At 43.2% G+C, this 15,963-nt stretch overlaps 1 protein-coding gene across 1 annotated transcript in view; it reads right to left on the reverse strand.

Moving 5' to 3' along the window:
• LYST (lysosomal trafficking regulator) overlaps positions 1-15,963 on the reverse strand; it is a 574,932-nt gene that overhangs the window by 352,779 nt on the left and 206,190 nt on the right. The window contains exons 16-17 of the mRNA XM_083176391.1: positions 14,855-15,100; positions 13,584-13,757 (exon numbers count right to left, since the gene is read on the reverse strand). Of these exons, the coding sequence (XP_083032517.1) occupies positions 13,584-13,757; positions 14,855-15,100 (420 nt within the window). The remainder of the gene's footprint in view (positions 1-13,583; positions 13,758-14,854; positions 15,101-15,963) is intronic.

Consider the following 15,963-nt stretch of genomic DNA (forward strand, 5'->3'; position numbering starts at 1 on the left):
GGAGTAAAGGGGCAAGAAAGAATGTTTTGAACTTAGCATGATGTAAGGGTTAATCTAAAGTGGTAGTAAAGTGTTTAATTATCAATTTGAGAAATAAGAGATGACCATTAAAAACAATCCCTTTTTAATGAGGTAGCCTAATTGCAAAAGTGTGTCATGTGTGTGATGTATGAGTTCCTATGATAGTGGTGAGTTTTGCGGAAATACACCGCATCGGTGCGTACGGGCACGTTCCCGTTCGTTCTGACGCGGTAAGACCGTGCAGACGCTGTAAGACCGTGCAGAATATGTGTGTGTACACCGCACACGCATGGTTTGGATGTCGTCCGTAAACACGCCCTCTTCTTAAAGTCTGAGTCCGTCCGAATGCGGAGGACCGGTGGGCATTTCTTCGTACGATGTCCGCACAGCGTGGCGTGCGGACCGCTCCGAAAGAATTCGTCAATTTACGCACCAACCAGAATAACCTCCAAAGAGTCTTCTTTTTCTCCATGTTATTTAACATACACTTACCCCCTGACTCTGGGGAGCACCTCCAACCTGAAAATGTGTTGAATGTTACAGAAGAGGATCCCCCCCTTTTTTGAGAAAGGGAACCTTTTCAACACATAAATTGTGACAGGACTTGGATCTATTTCAAATCACTCACTCCACTACTTAAACCTCTGACATTAAAATCCACACAGTGGAGTATACAGTGCGGGACCCAAACAAAAAAATGTATCCTATAGAAAATATAAGTGCAAGCTATTGCTATCTGGTGGGGCTTGGTAGACTACATACACTAAAGATAAAGGCTAGTTATTCCTGGAACTGAACCAAATTCATGCTACAGGACAAGGACGCCATCTAGTGTGGTATTTCCTTATTGCATAGTAGTATATTTTCACTTTATTAGGAAATTAGCAACAAAGATAAACCTACAGTATTATTGGAAGTTTTTGCTCATTGATAGTTTCAATTGGATTCTAACTCACACTTGTGAGCTTTAATTGAATTGTTATACATAGTGTTACTGGACACAATTCCAGATATGTTATGGGGTAATCCATACTCAAAATGAGGTGACTAGACCTCCACTATTTTATTCAGACTATTTACCGACAACTAGCGGTGACACTATTTGACAGTGTCAGTGCTTTGGCTAATGGCTGAGGGCTGCACCATCATTTCAAATTTTTCGTAATTTCAATTCAATGTCTAATCATGTATTTTTTTTTTATCAGTGCGAGGTCAAGTACATATCCTAACCTCGATCCATGTCTGCACAGCTAGATTTGGCTAGCCATCCATTTAATGGTCTCAGATCCGAGAGTTTGTCCTCTGTTGATCGACATAGATTTGAAAAAGCCGATGTCATAGGATAGGGCTTTGGAGGCCTTCCCATCATTTGGGAGGTATGCGCTGGCCTATATATACAGGCTAAACATTATGTAACAGAGGTAATACAGATTGGACAAACACCTTGGACACGATGCTCTTGACTGGGGTTCCTGAACGGAAGGCTATACCTATATATTATAATTTTTTTAGACAAATTATAGATCATGAAACCATCAACACAGGTATGAGGGTTTGGACCTCGGTAATGCCCTCTCTGACCTGCACACAGCTATCAAAGGCTTTGTTTCAATCCAGGAAACTAATGCCAGTGATTCAATATCAAGAAATGTTTCTAAATATTTTTCATAAAGCTTACTTTTCCCCTTGCAGACAATTCCACGCTGTGATGTCTGCCACTGCGGTATGTCCGAAGTGTCATTCTAGCGAAGGGAACCTATATCACTATTTTTGGAGTTGTCCCATGCTAAAATAATTTTGGCTACAGGTCAGGAAGTTTACATCTGATCACTTGGTGAATTATGTGCCGTTCACAGATCATTGGGCTATATTTGGCATACTACCTGAGGACCAGAGAACAACTAGGGGAAGTAAAAGACTCTTGCTAATTGTTATTGTAGTGGCACGTAAAGCCATCCTGCAGACATGGATCGACGCTACCCCTCCCTCATTACAGTTATTTAGGACTAAGTTATTCCATGTTTCAATATGGATTGAATTGAATGCTTATTAAACAAAGAACTTTGAAAAAAAAAATTTTAACACGTGGGATAGTTATATAACATTACTGCCATTGGAAATGAGGACCAAGCTTTAGAATTCTTAACACATATGGTTTGGCACTTGATGTGCCAAGTTTTGCATGTGATAAATCACATGCAGTCCCCAGAGAGCTACAGGCAGAGGGAGCCGTGAGCTGAGCAGAGCGGGGCGGGCTGCAAGCAGAGAGCCAGGCAGGGTACGCAGAGAGCCAGTTTGCGCACAGGGCTGCGAGGGAACCGGATTGCCGGGTAGTGTATGGGAAGCTGGGCAGCAGCAGGCGCACATAGAAAAAAACATAATTAAATAAATGGACAGCCAGTGATTGGCTGAGAGTGCTGACCAAAAGAGCTCTCAGGCAATCACTGACTGTCCATTCATTTCTATGTGCGCCCGCTGCTGTCTGGCTTCCCCTATGCTACCCGGTCTCTGGTACCCTCTGGTTCACCGCCCAGCCAACTGCCTCCCCTGCCCGGCTCTCTGCTTGCAGCGATCACCGCCCAGGTCAGTGCCTCTCCTGCCCGGCTCCTTCCTTCAGCCCGCCCCACTCAACTCCCGGCTTCCTATATGCCGTGTCCCCTGCCCACCTCCATGATGCACAAAAGATTTACCAAATCTTATGTGCCGCCCGTCCAACATCCCAACCGCACATCGGGTCGGATGGGATGTCTGGACATACTATTTGGACTGATTTCACTTCCCGATCCATCCAAATTGGGTGAAATCGGGCCCAAATCGCACAGTGTATGCGGGCCTTTAGATTTGCTAAATCTTATGTGCAGCCGGGAGCCTTGCAGGGGACGGCAGCGGGTGGAGGGTGCAGGGCAAGGGATGAAGCCTTGTAGGGAACGGCAGCCGCCAGCAGGTGCAGGGGGGCAGCGCAGGAAGCTGGGCAATAGAAGACGCTGCAGCAGCAGGAGCAAAGCACTTAGAAAAAAAAGCCCATACAAATGAATGGGCAGCCACTGATTTTTTTTTTAGTGCTTTGCTCCCGCTGATACCTGGCAGCGTCTTCTATTGCCCGGCTCCCTGCGCCACCCCTGTACACCTGCTGATGGCTGCTGTCCCCTGCAAGGCGTCATCCCCTGCCCGGCTTTCTGCACCGCCTCCCCCGCCTTGCTAGTCTCACAGCTCCCTCCTGCAGTTGCCTGGGGACTGCATGTGATAAATCGCATGCAATTTATCACATGCAAAACTTGCCACAGGTGCCAAATCGTGTTTGACACCCCCTGGGGAGCTGTCAGGATTATTAGGTCCGACTTTTCCTCCGGACAAGACAGCCTAATTTATGGGGGCCTTAAGAAACAGGATTCTGTCACTTTTAAAAATGTGCACATAATTCCCGCTTCATTCACTATACCCCAAGGTTTCTAGTATACCCGAGAAAAAAAAAGAATTATTGGTACTCTTTACTTAGAAGGGCGCCCATCTCGGCCATCTCGGGCATTGAATGCACTAAAAAATCAGGTGCGATGCGACAGACGAGATGCCCGAGATTTCCCATAGGGAACAATGTTAAATGTCTCAATTGACCCGATTTTCCTGTTCAATGCCTCAATTGACCCAATTTTTCCATAGGAAACAATGTTAAATGGGCCACAGAGGCCAAATAGGCACCCTGAAGTGAATAATGGCCACCCGAATTGTGAACGCCACCCCACGATCAACGTCAACCCGAAGCGTGGCGAGCGCAGCGAGCCCGCGAGGGGCGGCGGTACGCGTCCTACGACCTTTTCATACCCCCACTATCCACGTCGGTGTGGAGTTGAGAATAGAAAGTGTGGCGAGCGCAGCGAGCCACCGAGCCCGAATGGGGCGAGCGCAGCGCGCCCCGCGAGGGGACGCGGATACCTTCACAGGTATCCGCGTCCCCTCGCGGGCTTCACAGCTGTCCGCGTACCCTCGCGGGGCTCGCTGCGCTCGCCACGCTTCGGGCTCGGTGGCTCGCTGCGCTCGCCACACTTTCTATTCTCAACTCCACGCCGACGTGGATAGTGGGGGTATGAAAAGGTCGTAGGACGCGTACCGCTGCGCTCGCCACGCATCGGGTTGACGTTGATCGTGGGGTGGCGTTAACAATTCGGGTGGCCATTATATACTTCAGGGTGCCTATTTGGCCTCTGTGGCCCATTTAACATTGTTTCCTATGGAAAAATCGGGTCAATTGAGGCATTGAACAGGAAAATTGGGTCAATTGAGACATTTAACATTGTTCCCTATGGGAAATCTCGGGCATCTCGTCGGTTGATCGCACCCGATTTTTTAGTGCATTCAATGCCCGAGATGCCCGAGATTTTTTACTAACGATGCCCACGATCAAAATCGTGGGCGCCCTTCTAAGTAAAGAGTACCGAATTATTTTTTAATTGAGAGTAAATCAAAAAACATGCTTAGGTAATATATACTACACTTAAAATATTTCAACTACAAAATTGTTTGTGTTCAATAAAAACTACGTCAATACTGTAGTGAGGTTTGTTTTGTACGATTAGCATTTTCACAAAAAAGTTTTACTGTAGAATCAGATCGTAAAATTCCAATAATTATAAACCACAAAAAAGTTAATTCATATCCAAAACTACAATTGTTTAATTTGTATAAGTCAAAGGAGGATACATCTGCATCTAGCTATCATGGGATTCAAACTGAGTTAACGTGGCGGTTGGTTTGAATCTCCTGGCTATGTACACTTCAAATGATGTATACGCACACAATTCAAAATCAGAAGAGGTTTTATTGCATCTCAAATAGCTAAATACATATTTACTAGCTATAATTTTTTCCTTCTATCATTTCTAAAAGTTGCAAAAGCCAACCATTTTCACACCATGCAATGGCATACTATTCATTGCTTATGGCCACTATCAGCTATGAAACACTGTCCAAAAATATTTTTGGAGTGAATGATTTGAAACCTTTTCAAGCACTTCACATATTTCCACAATGCCTGCAACGGTACTCTTTACCTAGAAGGGCGCCCACGATTTTGATCTTGGGCATCGCAAGGTAAAAAAAATTGCGTCGGTCGCATCGCATGCGACCGACGTGATTACCGCGATTTCCCATAGGGAACAATGTTAAATGTCCCAATTGACCCGATTTTCCATAGGGAACAATGTTAAATGGCCCACAGAGGTCAAATAGGCACCTTGAAGTGATTTATGTCCTCCAGAAATGAACACTGTATTCTAGATGAGGCTGTACCAATTACTTATACAGTTGACATTATTACTACTTACTTTTAGTGACTGATTCCAATCAAGTACTGTATCTGATATACCTTCATGCTTTTAATTCATCTGAAATAGTGACTGCTACTGTAGATTCCTTTCTTCCTCAGTTGTGTCAATTATAGCACCTATAATACTATAGTCAGTGCAGTGTGGCGGTGGCCCCGACCTGAGCCGCAGCCTACCATCTCCCCAGTACTCCCAGCAGAGGCCAATCTTGCGAGGGGGCAGTAGCCAGCAGTGGCAACAAAGCTGCGCCCCCCAGGGATGTCAGCTAGAAAAACATCCCTCTTAAGGATGCTGATACAACAGACAGGGAGCCTGCTAGGGCTACTCTCTGGTCAGCGGGAAGGTCTGGCAAAGTATGGAGATGTGGGATGCGTATGAGGGGCTGTCGTGTGGGGGCTCTTGTTAAGTGGAGACGCAGAGGCCAGAGATCTGCACTCCCCACAATCCTCCTCTCAAACACCCGATCCCTCATCAACCAGATGGATGAGCTATCTCTGCTAATAAACGAAACTAGATCAGGCACAGCAGGGTCCTCTGTCTTATGCTTCACTGAAACATGGCTAGACGACCTCATAACAGACTTCTCTGTGTCTCTGTCTCCCCAACTTCTAGGCAACATGCCAGCAGCACAGTGTTATTAAACCCACACTGGACAACCTCTGGGTCATAACGGCATTGCTGTTAATGAACAGTATTGTACTTCACGTCTACCTGTGTATTCTACATCATACATAAAACCAGCAGTAGAGGTCACTAGTAGTCTGTTCAATCACAAGGCATAGAATAACACATTGTTGCCTTTTCCAAATTCTTGGCAACAAGCCAGATATGAATGTGATGTTATACTAATGTGTCCAACAAAATATACAATGTACGTGGTGACATATCCCCCTTGTTAAACCAGACAAAGGCAAAAAGCCTAATATTGTGTTGCCTATTAAGGCCAATTGAAACAAGGTAATCTTCCATTCTTTCAGCAGTGTGACTTATACACAAAGGCACATGCTATATGGGAATCATCCATCCTCGTATTGAGTCTGCCTACACATTTTAAATCTTTCAACACAATCTTTATTCTTTGTCACTATATATGTTTGTGTATGTCTTGATATTTTAACCTCTTATTTTGCAAATTGGTGAGTATCTTCTTATCAAAACTGTACAAATAAAGATATCAGGAGCTCCCACGATTTTAAATAAAGTGTTCATGAAACATGAGAATACTCAAGTTCCCCTAATAGGAGTGCATCCGCCTACAACTGTATTTTCATTTTCTCTTTTTTTGTGACTACTGATTTGCAGTTGATTAGGATGGCACCCCCGCTACACTAAATAAAATAATAAACATAGGTAAACTGCCCACCTAATATAGGGCACAAGCGACCTTGTGTGCAGAATCCATAACCCATATCTCCCTCCTCTGTGTCTCTGCCAGGCTATGGCCTCTTCAAGGCTGACAAGGACAAGAAGCTCTCTTGCAAATCCAAAGGTGGAGGAATCTGCTTCTACATAAATGAAAGGTGGTGTAAAGATGTAAAGACTCTGGGTAAATCATGCAGCCCTCAATTGGAGATTCTCACCGTTAAATGCAACCCATTCTATTCCCCACGGGAATTTGCCTCAATTATCCTGGTAGGAGCATACATCACCCCACAATCGAGCACAAAAGTAGCCCAACAATAACTAGCTTCCCTGATAACAGACACCGAAGTCAAGCACCTGGACTCACTGTTCATAATATTAGGTGACTTCAACAGGGCCAACCTGTCCCAGGAGTTACTAAAGTACAAGCAGCAGGTCAAATGTCACACAAGGGAGGGGCGGACACTGGACCACTGCTACACCGCAATAAAGTCTACCTACCGATCCATCCCACGAGCAGCCCTGGGACTTTCTGATCACTGCTTGGGTCCACCTCCTCCCAACGTATACTCAGAAGCTAAAGTCAGCAAAGGCTACTGTCAGGTCAGTCAAAAGCTGGTCAAGTGAGACAAAACTAAAGCTTCAGGCTTGTTTCGATTGCACGGACTGGAGGGTTTTTGAAGCCTCTGCAAATGACCTGAACGAACTACCAGAAGTTGTGACATCCTACAGTTTCTGCGAAGATCTGTGTGTACCATCCAAAACAGTTTGATCCTTTAATAACAATCAGCTGTGGTTCGGCAGTCAGCTAAGGAAGCTCCGCCGGGCCAAGGAGGAGGCATACAGTGGTGGGGATAGGGTACAGTACAAAGAGGCCAGGAACACCCTGACACGTGAAATCAGGCTGGCAAAAAAGCGCTACGCCAGCAAGCTGACAAACAACCTCTCAGCCAACGACCTTGCAGCAGTCTGGAAAAGTATGCAAGCTATTACCAGCTACAAGAAAGCCCCAAGCCCAACTCCAATGCTCCAGAAACTGGCTGAGGAGCTGAAAGAGTTTTACTGCAGATTCGAAAAAGGAGTCCAGTGCCTCATACCCTGCCCCTCCTCTCGACCATAGTAAGGCTGCTCCACTGCCACAACACCTTGACCTACACTCCAAGGTCTTGCAGGTGGACCAGGGGGAGGTAGAAGCTTTGTTCAAAAGGGTCAGACTTAGGAAGGCTGCAGGTCCTGATGGAGTGTCGCCATTTACCCTTAAGATCTATGCAATGCAGCTTGCACCCATCTTCACTGTGATCTTTAACACCTCACTGGAAACGAGTAGGGTCCCCGCCTGCTTCAAACGCTCAATTATTATACCCGTTCCCAAGAAGTTGGCTGTGAAGGATCTAAATGACTACAGGCCAGTCGCGCTAACATCAGTGGTCATGAAGGCATTCGAAAGACTGGTATTGAACAATCAGAGGGAGGTGACAAACACCCATCTCGACCCCCTGCAGTTCACCTATCGAGCAAACAGAAGCGTTGAGGATGCAGTTAACCTAGGGCTGCATTATATCCTGGAACACCTTGATCATCCAGGCACCTAGGCGAGGGGCTTATTCATTGACTTCAGCTCTGTATTTAACACAATTGCCCCCCGCTATCCTAAATCCCAAACTTCTCTCCCTAGGAGTTCCAGAATCTTTAGAAAGGGAAGGGGGATGGATGGAAACCCGCGCACAAGTTTAACCACTTGGATAAAGGATGATAAGCTTTGAATATAGGTATACAGTCTAGTATCCACAAAATGAAAAAATTGAAGGTAAAGTAACTCTTTTGGAGGTGCACCCCTGAGAGTAAAAAACGTACAAATTCAAGAAAAAAGAGAAAGAAGTACTCTCCTTTGTTTGGGGGCACGCTTAATCAAAATTGAAAAAAAAAAAACTTTGATATGTAATGGTTGTAAATTTTAAAAAGTAACTTTTAATGTTCAAAATTTAAAAGGCTATTGATTGACATAGACATTGACAGACTACATGTAACATAAAAGAGTGAAAAAGACCACTGGGTGGATTTAAAGGAATTCTTCCAGCAGTAAGTGGCTGGTATAAATTTTAGTGTAAATTCCTAAATTCCTGTATACCCGCAAATAATAAGTTTGGTACACTTATGTATTAGACACTGATAGCGAAATGGAATAAAAAATTTTTTTTAAATATATTTTTGGTGTAATTGAATCTGGTCACATCCAATAAATTGTATAATGTGTATTGCTCTATACAATTTGAAAGACAAATCTTTAATTGATATTAATTTTTAGGTGAGCATAAATTTCTAACATGTACAGACATATAGGAAAAGCAGTGGTAGCCACTAATTGTACTATAAATGTGTCTTATAAAAATAAGTGCAAGACAAAGACTCCTCAGGCAGTAACAACACACAACTTTGCCACTGTGTCAACTTGTTGGTCCTGTGTCGACAACCTGTATAAATGTGGTGGAAAGTTTACAGAAAGTTTAGCATCTGCTGTCTCTTTCCCCAGGATAAGGTGCCCTGTTGATATTTATACCAGTGCAGGGTCTAGCCGAAATCCTTTAGGTAGAGATGAGAGTGCTGTTAGATAGAGACAGATTTGGAGAGTGCAAAGGTAGGGTGTATCTCAGAGACGACTTACATCTAGTGGGTTAGTACGCTGCTGCTACCCACTGTCCATACATTGGTGGGGAGTGAGCGGTACTCACCAAAAGATTGCATTAAGTAGGGGGGATATCTGCTGTCACTTTTGTGCAAGCATAGGATGCCCTGTTGAGTAGTTGTCAGAGCAGGGTCTCTCCAACTCTTGCACTGGGTGATGAGAGTATCCCTATATTAAAGTTGGTACAGAGAAAATGTGAATAAATATAGGAGGAGGGTTTATAGAAATGCCGCTGTGTAATATTAAGGAGTCAGGCAAAAAACTCCCTCTCTTGCAGTAAGCTTGAGTGGAGAAAGGGGATTTAGGTGATTCCAAAAACAATCTACCTGGGTGTGCCCCTATATTTGAGTACTCCAATTTAATTCAGCTTAAAACCGCTTGATAGAGATAAATAAAGTAGTGTGGTGGGAGAGATTTCTACTAAATAGTAGAGGCTCTCCGTGCGTCTGAAAAGATAAGCGTGGCTAACACTGCTTACCTGTCTGTCGGAGAGCTCCGTGTCATCCGTGAGCTCTCTGGATGCGAGACCAGATGGCGTAGAGTAACGGCGTCGGAGACAGCCAGCGCCGGGTGCAATGTTGCAGTATGAGCAGACAGCTGTTTCGCTTTAGGGCGAGCTTCGTCAGTACTGACGAAGCTCGCCCTAAAGCGAAACAGCTGTTTGCTCATACTGCAACATTGCACCCGGCGCTGGCTGTCTCAGACGCCGTTACTCTGCGCCATCTGGTCTCGCATCCAGAGAGCTCACGGATGACACGGAGCTCTCCGACAGACAGGTAAGCAGTGTTAGCCACGCTTATCTTTTCAGACGCACGGAGAGCCTCTACTATTTAGTAGAAATCTCTCCCACCACACTACTTTATTTATCTCTATCAAGCGGTTTTAAGCTGAATTAAATTGGAGTACTCAAATATAGGGGCACACCCAGGTAGATTGTTTTGGGAATCACCTAAATCCCCTTTCTCCACTCAAGCTTACTGCAAGAGAGTGAGTTGTTTGCCTGACTCCTTAATATTACACAGCGGCATTTCTATAAACCCTCCTCCTATATTTATTCACATTTTCTCTGTACCAACTTTAATATAGGGATACTCTCATCACCCAGTGCAAGAATTGGAGAGACCCTGCTCTGACAACTACTCAACAGGGCATCCTATGCTTGCACAAAAGTGACAGCAGATATCCCCCTACTTAATGCAATCTTTTGGTGAGTACCGCTCACTCCCCACCAATGTATGGACAATGGGTAGCAGCAGCGTACTAACCCACTAGATGTAAGTCGTCTCTGAGATACACCCTACCTTTGCACTCTCCAAATCTATCTCTATCTAACAGCACTCTCATCTCTACCTAAAGGATTTCGGCTAGACCCTGCACTAGTATAAATATCAACAGGGCACCTTATCCTGGGGAAAGAGACAGCAGATGCTAAACTTTCTGTAAACTTTCCACTCCATTTATACAGGTTGTCGACACAGGACCAACAAGTTGACACAGTGGCAAAGTTGTGTGTTGTTACTGCCTGAGGAGTCTTGGTCTTGCACTTATTTTTATAAGGCACATTTATACTACAATTAGTGGCTACCACTACTTTTCCTATATGTCTGTACATGTTAGAAATTTATGCTCACCTAAAAATTAATATCAATTAAAGATTTGTCTTTCAAATTGTATAGAGCAATACACATTATACAATTTATTGGATGTGACCAGATTCAATTACACCAAAAATATATTTCAAAAAAATTTTTTATTCCATTTCGCTATCAGTGTCTAATACATAAGTGTACCAAACTTATTATTTGTGGATTTATACCACAGGAATTTAGGAATTTACCCTAAAATTTATACCAGCCACTTACTGCTGGAAGAATTCCTTTAAATCCACCCAGTGGTCTTTTTCACTCTTTTATGTTACATGTAGTCTGTCAATGTCTATGTCAATCAATAGCCTTTTAAATTTTGAACATTAAAAGTTACTTTTTTAAATTTACAACCATTACATATCAAAGTTTTTTCTTTTTTTCAATTTTGATTAAGCGTGCCCCCAAACAAAGGAGAGTACTTTCTCTATTTTCTTGAGTTCCAGAATCTACCTGCTCCTGGATTGTGGACTTCCTGACGGCACGGAAACAGGTGGTGAAAGCCGGAGCCTTCACATCCGCCATTCGTATGATCAGCACTGGTGCTCCCCAGGGATGTGTCCTTTCCCCCCTGCTCTTCTCCCTCTACACCACGGGTGTCAAACACAAGGCCCGCGGGCCAAATCCGGCCCGCCAGACCTCGTCATGTGGCCCGCGCGAGGAGATAGCACGCAGGGGCAGTGTGTCTAAAACAGGAGTGCTGCGGGCCGCGTCCAAGTCCGCGGCCGCCTTACCTGTTCCTCCACTGTCAGCGGCCATGTTCCTGTAGGCACATATGTATGCGGCTACAGAAACATGGCCGCCGGCCTCCACGGCTACGTGGAGGAGGGCCCGGCCGCCTGTTCCCTCTGATGCCCGGCAGTGACAGACACTGGGTGGGGACGTCATGACGATGACGCCGCCCGCCCATGCATCTGTAGAGAAGTAGGAGCAGGCAGGGAAGCTGGACCGGGAGTCGGGGACAGTGTGGCCGCAGCAAGCAGTGAAGAAAAGCTGGAAGCCGCAGCAGCTGCAGGACAGACGGAGAAACAGTAAGTGAGGATGAGGATCACACTCACAATAAAAAATATATATATATCTGCTGTTTCCTGAGGTGTCCCTGTGTATAATAATAATGCCATGACACCACAGGCTGCTCCTCCTGTATAATCATTTATGTGTCATGGCGTTACTTTTATTATATTATACAGGGGAGCAGTCTGTGGTGTCATGGCATTATTATTATACAGGGGGAGCAGCCTGTGGTGTAATGGCATTAATTTTATATTATACGGGGGGAGCAGCCTGTGGTGTCATGGCATTATAATTATACAGGGGGACCTACAGATACAGCCGGCCCTTTGAGGGTGACCAAACTGCTGATGCGGCCCCCGATGAATTTGAGTTTGACACCCCTGCTCTACACTAATGACAGCATCTCGAGTGACCAGTCAGTAAAAATCATAAAATTTGCTGATGACACCACCATCATCGGCCTAATCAAGGAGGCAGATGAGTCTGCATACAGACGGGAAGTGGACAGACTTTCACAGTGGTGCGGCAGAAACAACCTGGACCTAAACCCCATTAAAACAGTCGAGATGATAGTAGAAAACCAATTCAGGAGAAAACCAAAATGTGAAGGTCCCGCTGGTAATTTCCAAAAGAGTGGTGTCATGGGTAGAGACCTTCCAATTCCTTGGGACAAAAATCTCTCGCAACCTCAGATGGGAGCCCAATGTAACTTCCATTGTCAAAAAGGCCCAACAGCGGCTGTTCTTTCTTCGGCAACTGAAAAAATTCAACATTCCATAGGAGCTGCTGCAACTCTTTTACACTGCTATCGTTGAGTCCATTCTATGCTCCTCTATTACAATCTGGTATGGAGGGGCCAATGAATCTGACAAACGAAGCCTGCAAAGAGTGGTGAGGACAGCAGAGAAGATTATTGGGATGGACCTCCCCCTGTTAGGGAACAATACTTAAGTAGGGTCAAGAAGCAAGCTGGGAAGATCGTGGCGGACAAACTCCACCCTGGCAATAACTTCTTTGATATTCTCCCATCAGGTTGACACTTCAGGTCCATTCCTGCCAAGTCATCAAGAACCGCAAAAAGCTTCTTCCCGACAGCTATTCAGCTATTGAACAATGTACTCTAAGATACTGCTAATCTAAACACCTAACTGCTCTATCTAACCTTGCAAATCATAACATGTGAATTGTCATTTGTATGTACAACTGATGCAATGTATGTACAGTATGTCCTGTTATCCCTCTTGTACCATGATTGAAGCTGCACTGTATCCACACAAAATTCCTAGTATACGAGAGTATACATGGCCAATAAAGTGATTCTGAGACTGAGTTTTTGAGACCAAAGTGCATAATGATTTTTTATTACATTAAACTGTGGCAGTCATGCTACCATTCATCTAGTCCAACCATTTGTTTTACCCCTCCTGGTGTTTCAACCCCATGACACATTTGTACAGTTGCCCCTACAGTACATTTAGAAAAACTGTGTTTCAATAACAAAAAATGCTCTATGACAATGGTTCATTCACTCATTGTACATACCTTTAGCATATGATATCCCACAATACATTTAGGTCTTAAAAAGACTTGGTGTATCATTGAGTAAATATCACAGTTTTCACTCTCTTGTATTCTCTGTTGGTCATATTTTGTGAGAGACAATATTGTCTGTAATCCTAATGACTGCGTTTTTTCACAGTTGCTGAGCTCCACAATCTGAAACATATAAATATATTAAAAATCTATACCACTAATAAACTGCATTATTATTAATAATAATAATAATAATAATAATAATAATAATAATAATAATAATAATAATAATAATAAATTACACTTTTACACAATTCATTGTAGAAAAATAGTATTTAAACCACCAGCAACTCTGTTAATAACATAGATTCAGTAAATAAATCATCTATGTATCTACTTTAAACTGTAGATATACTGGAAAGGTTGTTGGCTCCTGACAAAAATAAACCCTAATATGTGGTAGGGAATATAGATTGTAAGCTCAACTAGGGCATCAACTGATGTGAATATGTTTGCACAATAAAAATCCTCCAACGGGGTGCCGGCGTTGATATTTAGACCACCGGCTTCCCCACAGCCGGTTATACGTATGTTTCCTATGATAATGGCAAGCTTTATTGGTCTTTACTAGAGTTGAGTTATGTCTTAAACAAAGCTACAGCAGAATATCAGGCTAATGCAGAACAATGTATGTCCCCCTTCATACTTCACATCAAAACATTTAAAGAAATGTTTTGAAGAATGGACAGCACAAAGGCTGCCTGGAGCCAGACAGCTAGCCACTAATGGCTTCAAAGGAGTTCCAACAACAATCAATTTCCCAAAATAATTTTAAAGCAGGACATTATGGGGGTATCCAATTAGATTAGATCCATTTTTGACAAGTAAAAGTAGCCTCCTATCGGGACTTACAGCATGACCTGTCATCAATCATTATCGCAATATGCACCTTCAGGCAATTTTTATCACAGGATAACACATGGCATCCATGATAATTTTACCAATATATTTTTTTATTGTGGCTCCAGCGTCTGCTTATCACAAATTATATTTTGAATACCTGAGTCACCTGCATCATAATCCCAAAAAGTGCTGGCATTGGAGGAAGAAGCATGCCGCATTGGGGCTAACTGAATAGTCCCTGGCGAAGAGATTAGCAGCGATAGATTACCACTACTAATAGGACACCTATCTTATTTGAAATTTCTAGAAATCATTCTCTAAATGAACAATGTAATAAAAAAATATTTGATAAGAAATAGAAAAAAAAAATTCCTTACTCTTGCAAACAAAAAGACAATTGCTCCAATCCCTCCAATCTCATGTAGAACGTTGTGTATATTTTTCTTCACATGTGGCTGTAAAATCTTCAATGCCGAAGTGTCCAATGTTTTGCTTGTAACTTCTTTGACAATGAATGGTCTTTGAGAAGATGGCATTTTCAGGCTTCCTTTCATCCTAATTACTGGTTCATATATTGTGTAACACGCAGGGTTGTGCATATCATAAACAATTGCAAGATTTTCCTAGAATGTCACACATTAAACAATGTAACCATTTTATGGCATACCACTCAAAATAAGTCCTCATTTATACTTAAAAAAAAAAAACATTGCTCTGTATAAGGCTGATTTTAAGACCAACACAAAGGGCTGTAGTTGCAGGCACCGATAGTAGCCTGATTTACTACATCATAATAATAAAAGTATCCAATCAGCTAATGTAAAAGTATTGCACGTGCAAGCAGAAACCCATTGCTTTTGCACTGAACACCTGTTTCACTGTCTCTAAGAGATTTGATGTAAACACTGTAATGTGTCACTCTAATCAGGCTTAATCAAAAGAGAATATTACAATAAGCTTTTCTGTATATTTAACTATATACCCCATATTGCCTGTCAGACTGCTGTATGTGGGGCAGATACATAATCAAATACAAGTGCATGGACAACAATGTGAATATGTGTTTGCATGCTGAGTAGTACACTCAGCTGAAACAAGCAAAGAAGTACATGAAATGCCAGCATCAGAATTCAGTTTACCCTTGTCATAATTCTGATACAAATAAGCATGCATATTTTAAGAAAAAAATAACAGCATGGCACAGCTAAAGGTCACATATATCGGCAACATACAGTATTGGGAAAATTCTACATTATGGAGAGTAGATTACATACAATAAATGATTCAGGCTTATGTATGTAGTGTATGAGAACCCTCGATCTTCATCAAAAATATCTCACAATTAACTTATTAAACATATTAAACACAGAAATTGGGAGGGGGTCCGCGATAGTTGGGGTGGTGAGCAAGTAATGATTTGTATACCTGTAGTGGTTGCAGTCCTGGGAGAGGAAAACTAACTTTTGCTGGAGCTTCCCATTTAAAA

This window comes from Crinia signifera, chromosome 3, assembly GCF_055691185.1.
Source record: "Crinia signifera chromosome 3, ASM5569118v1, whole genome shotgun sequence".
Classification (NCBI taxonomy): Eukaryota; Metazoa; Chordata; class Amphibia; order Anura; family Myobatrachidae; genus Crinia; species Crinia signifera.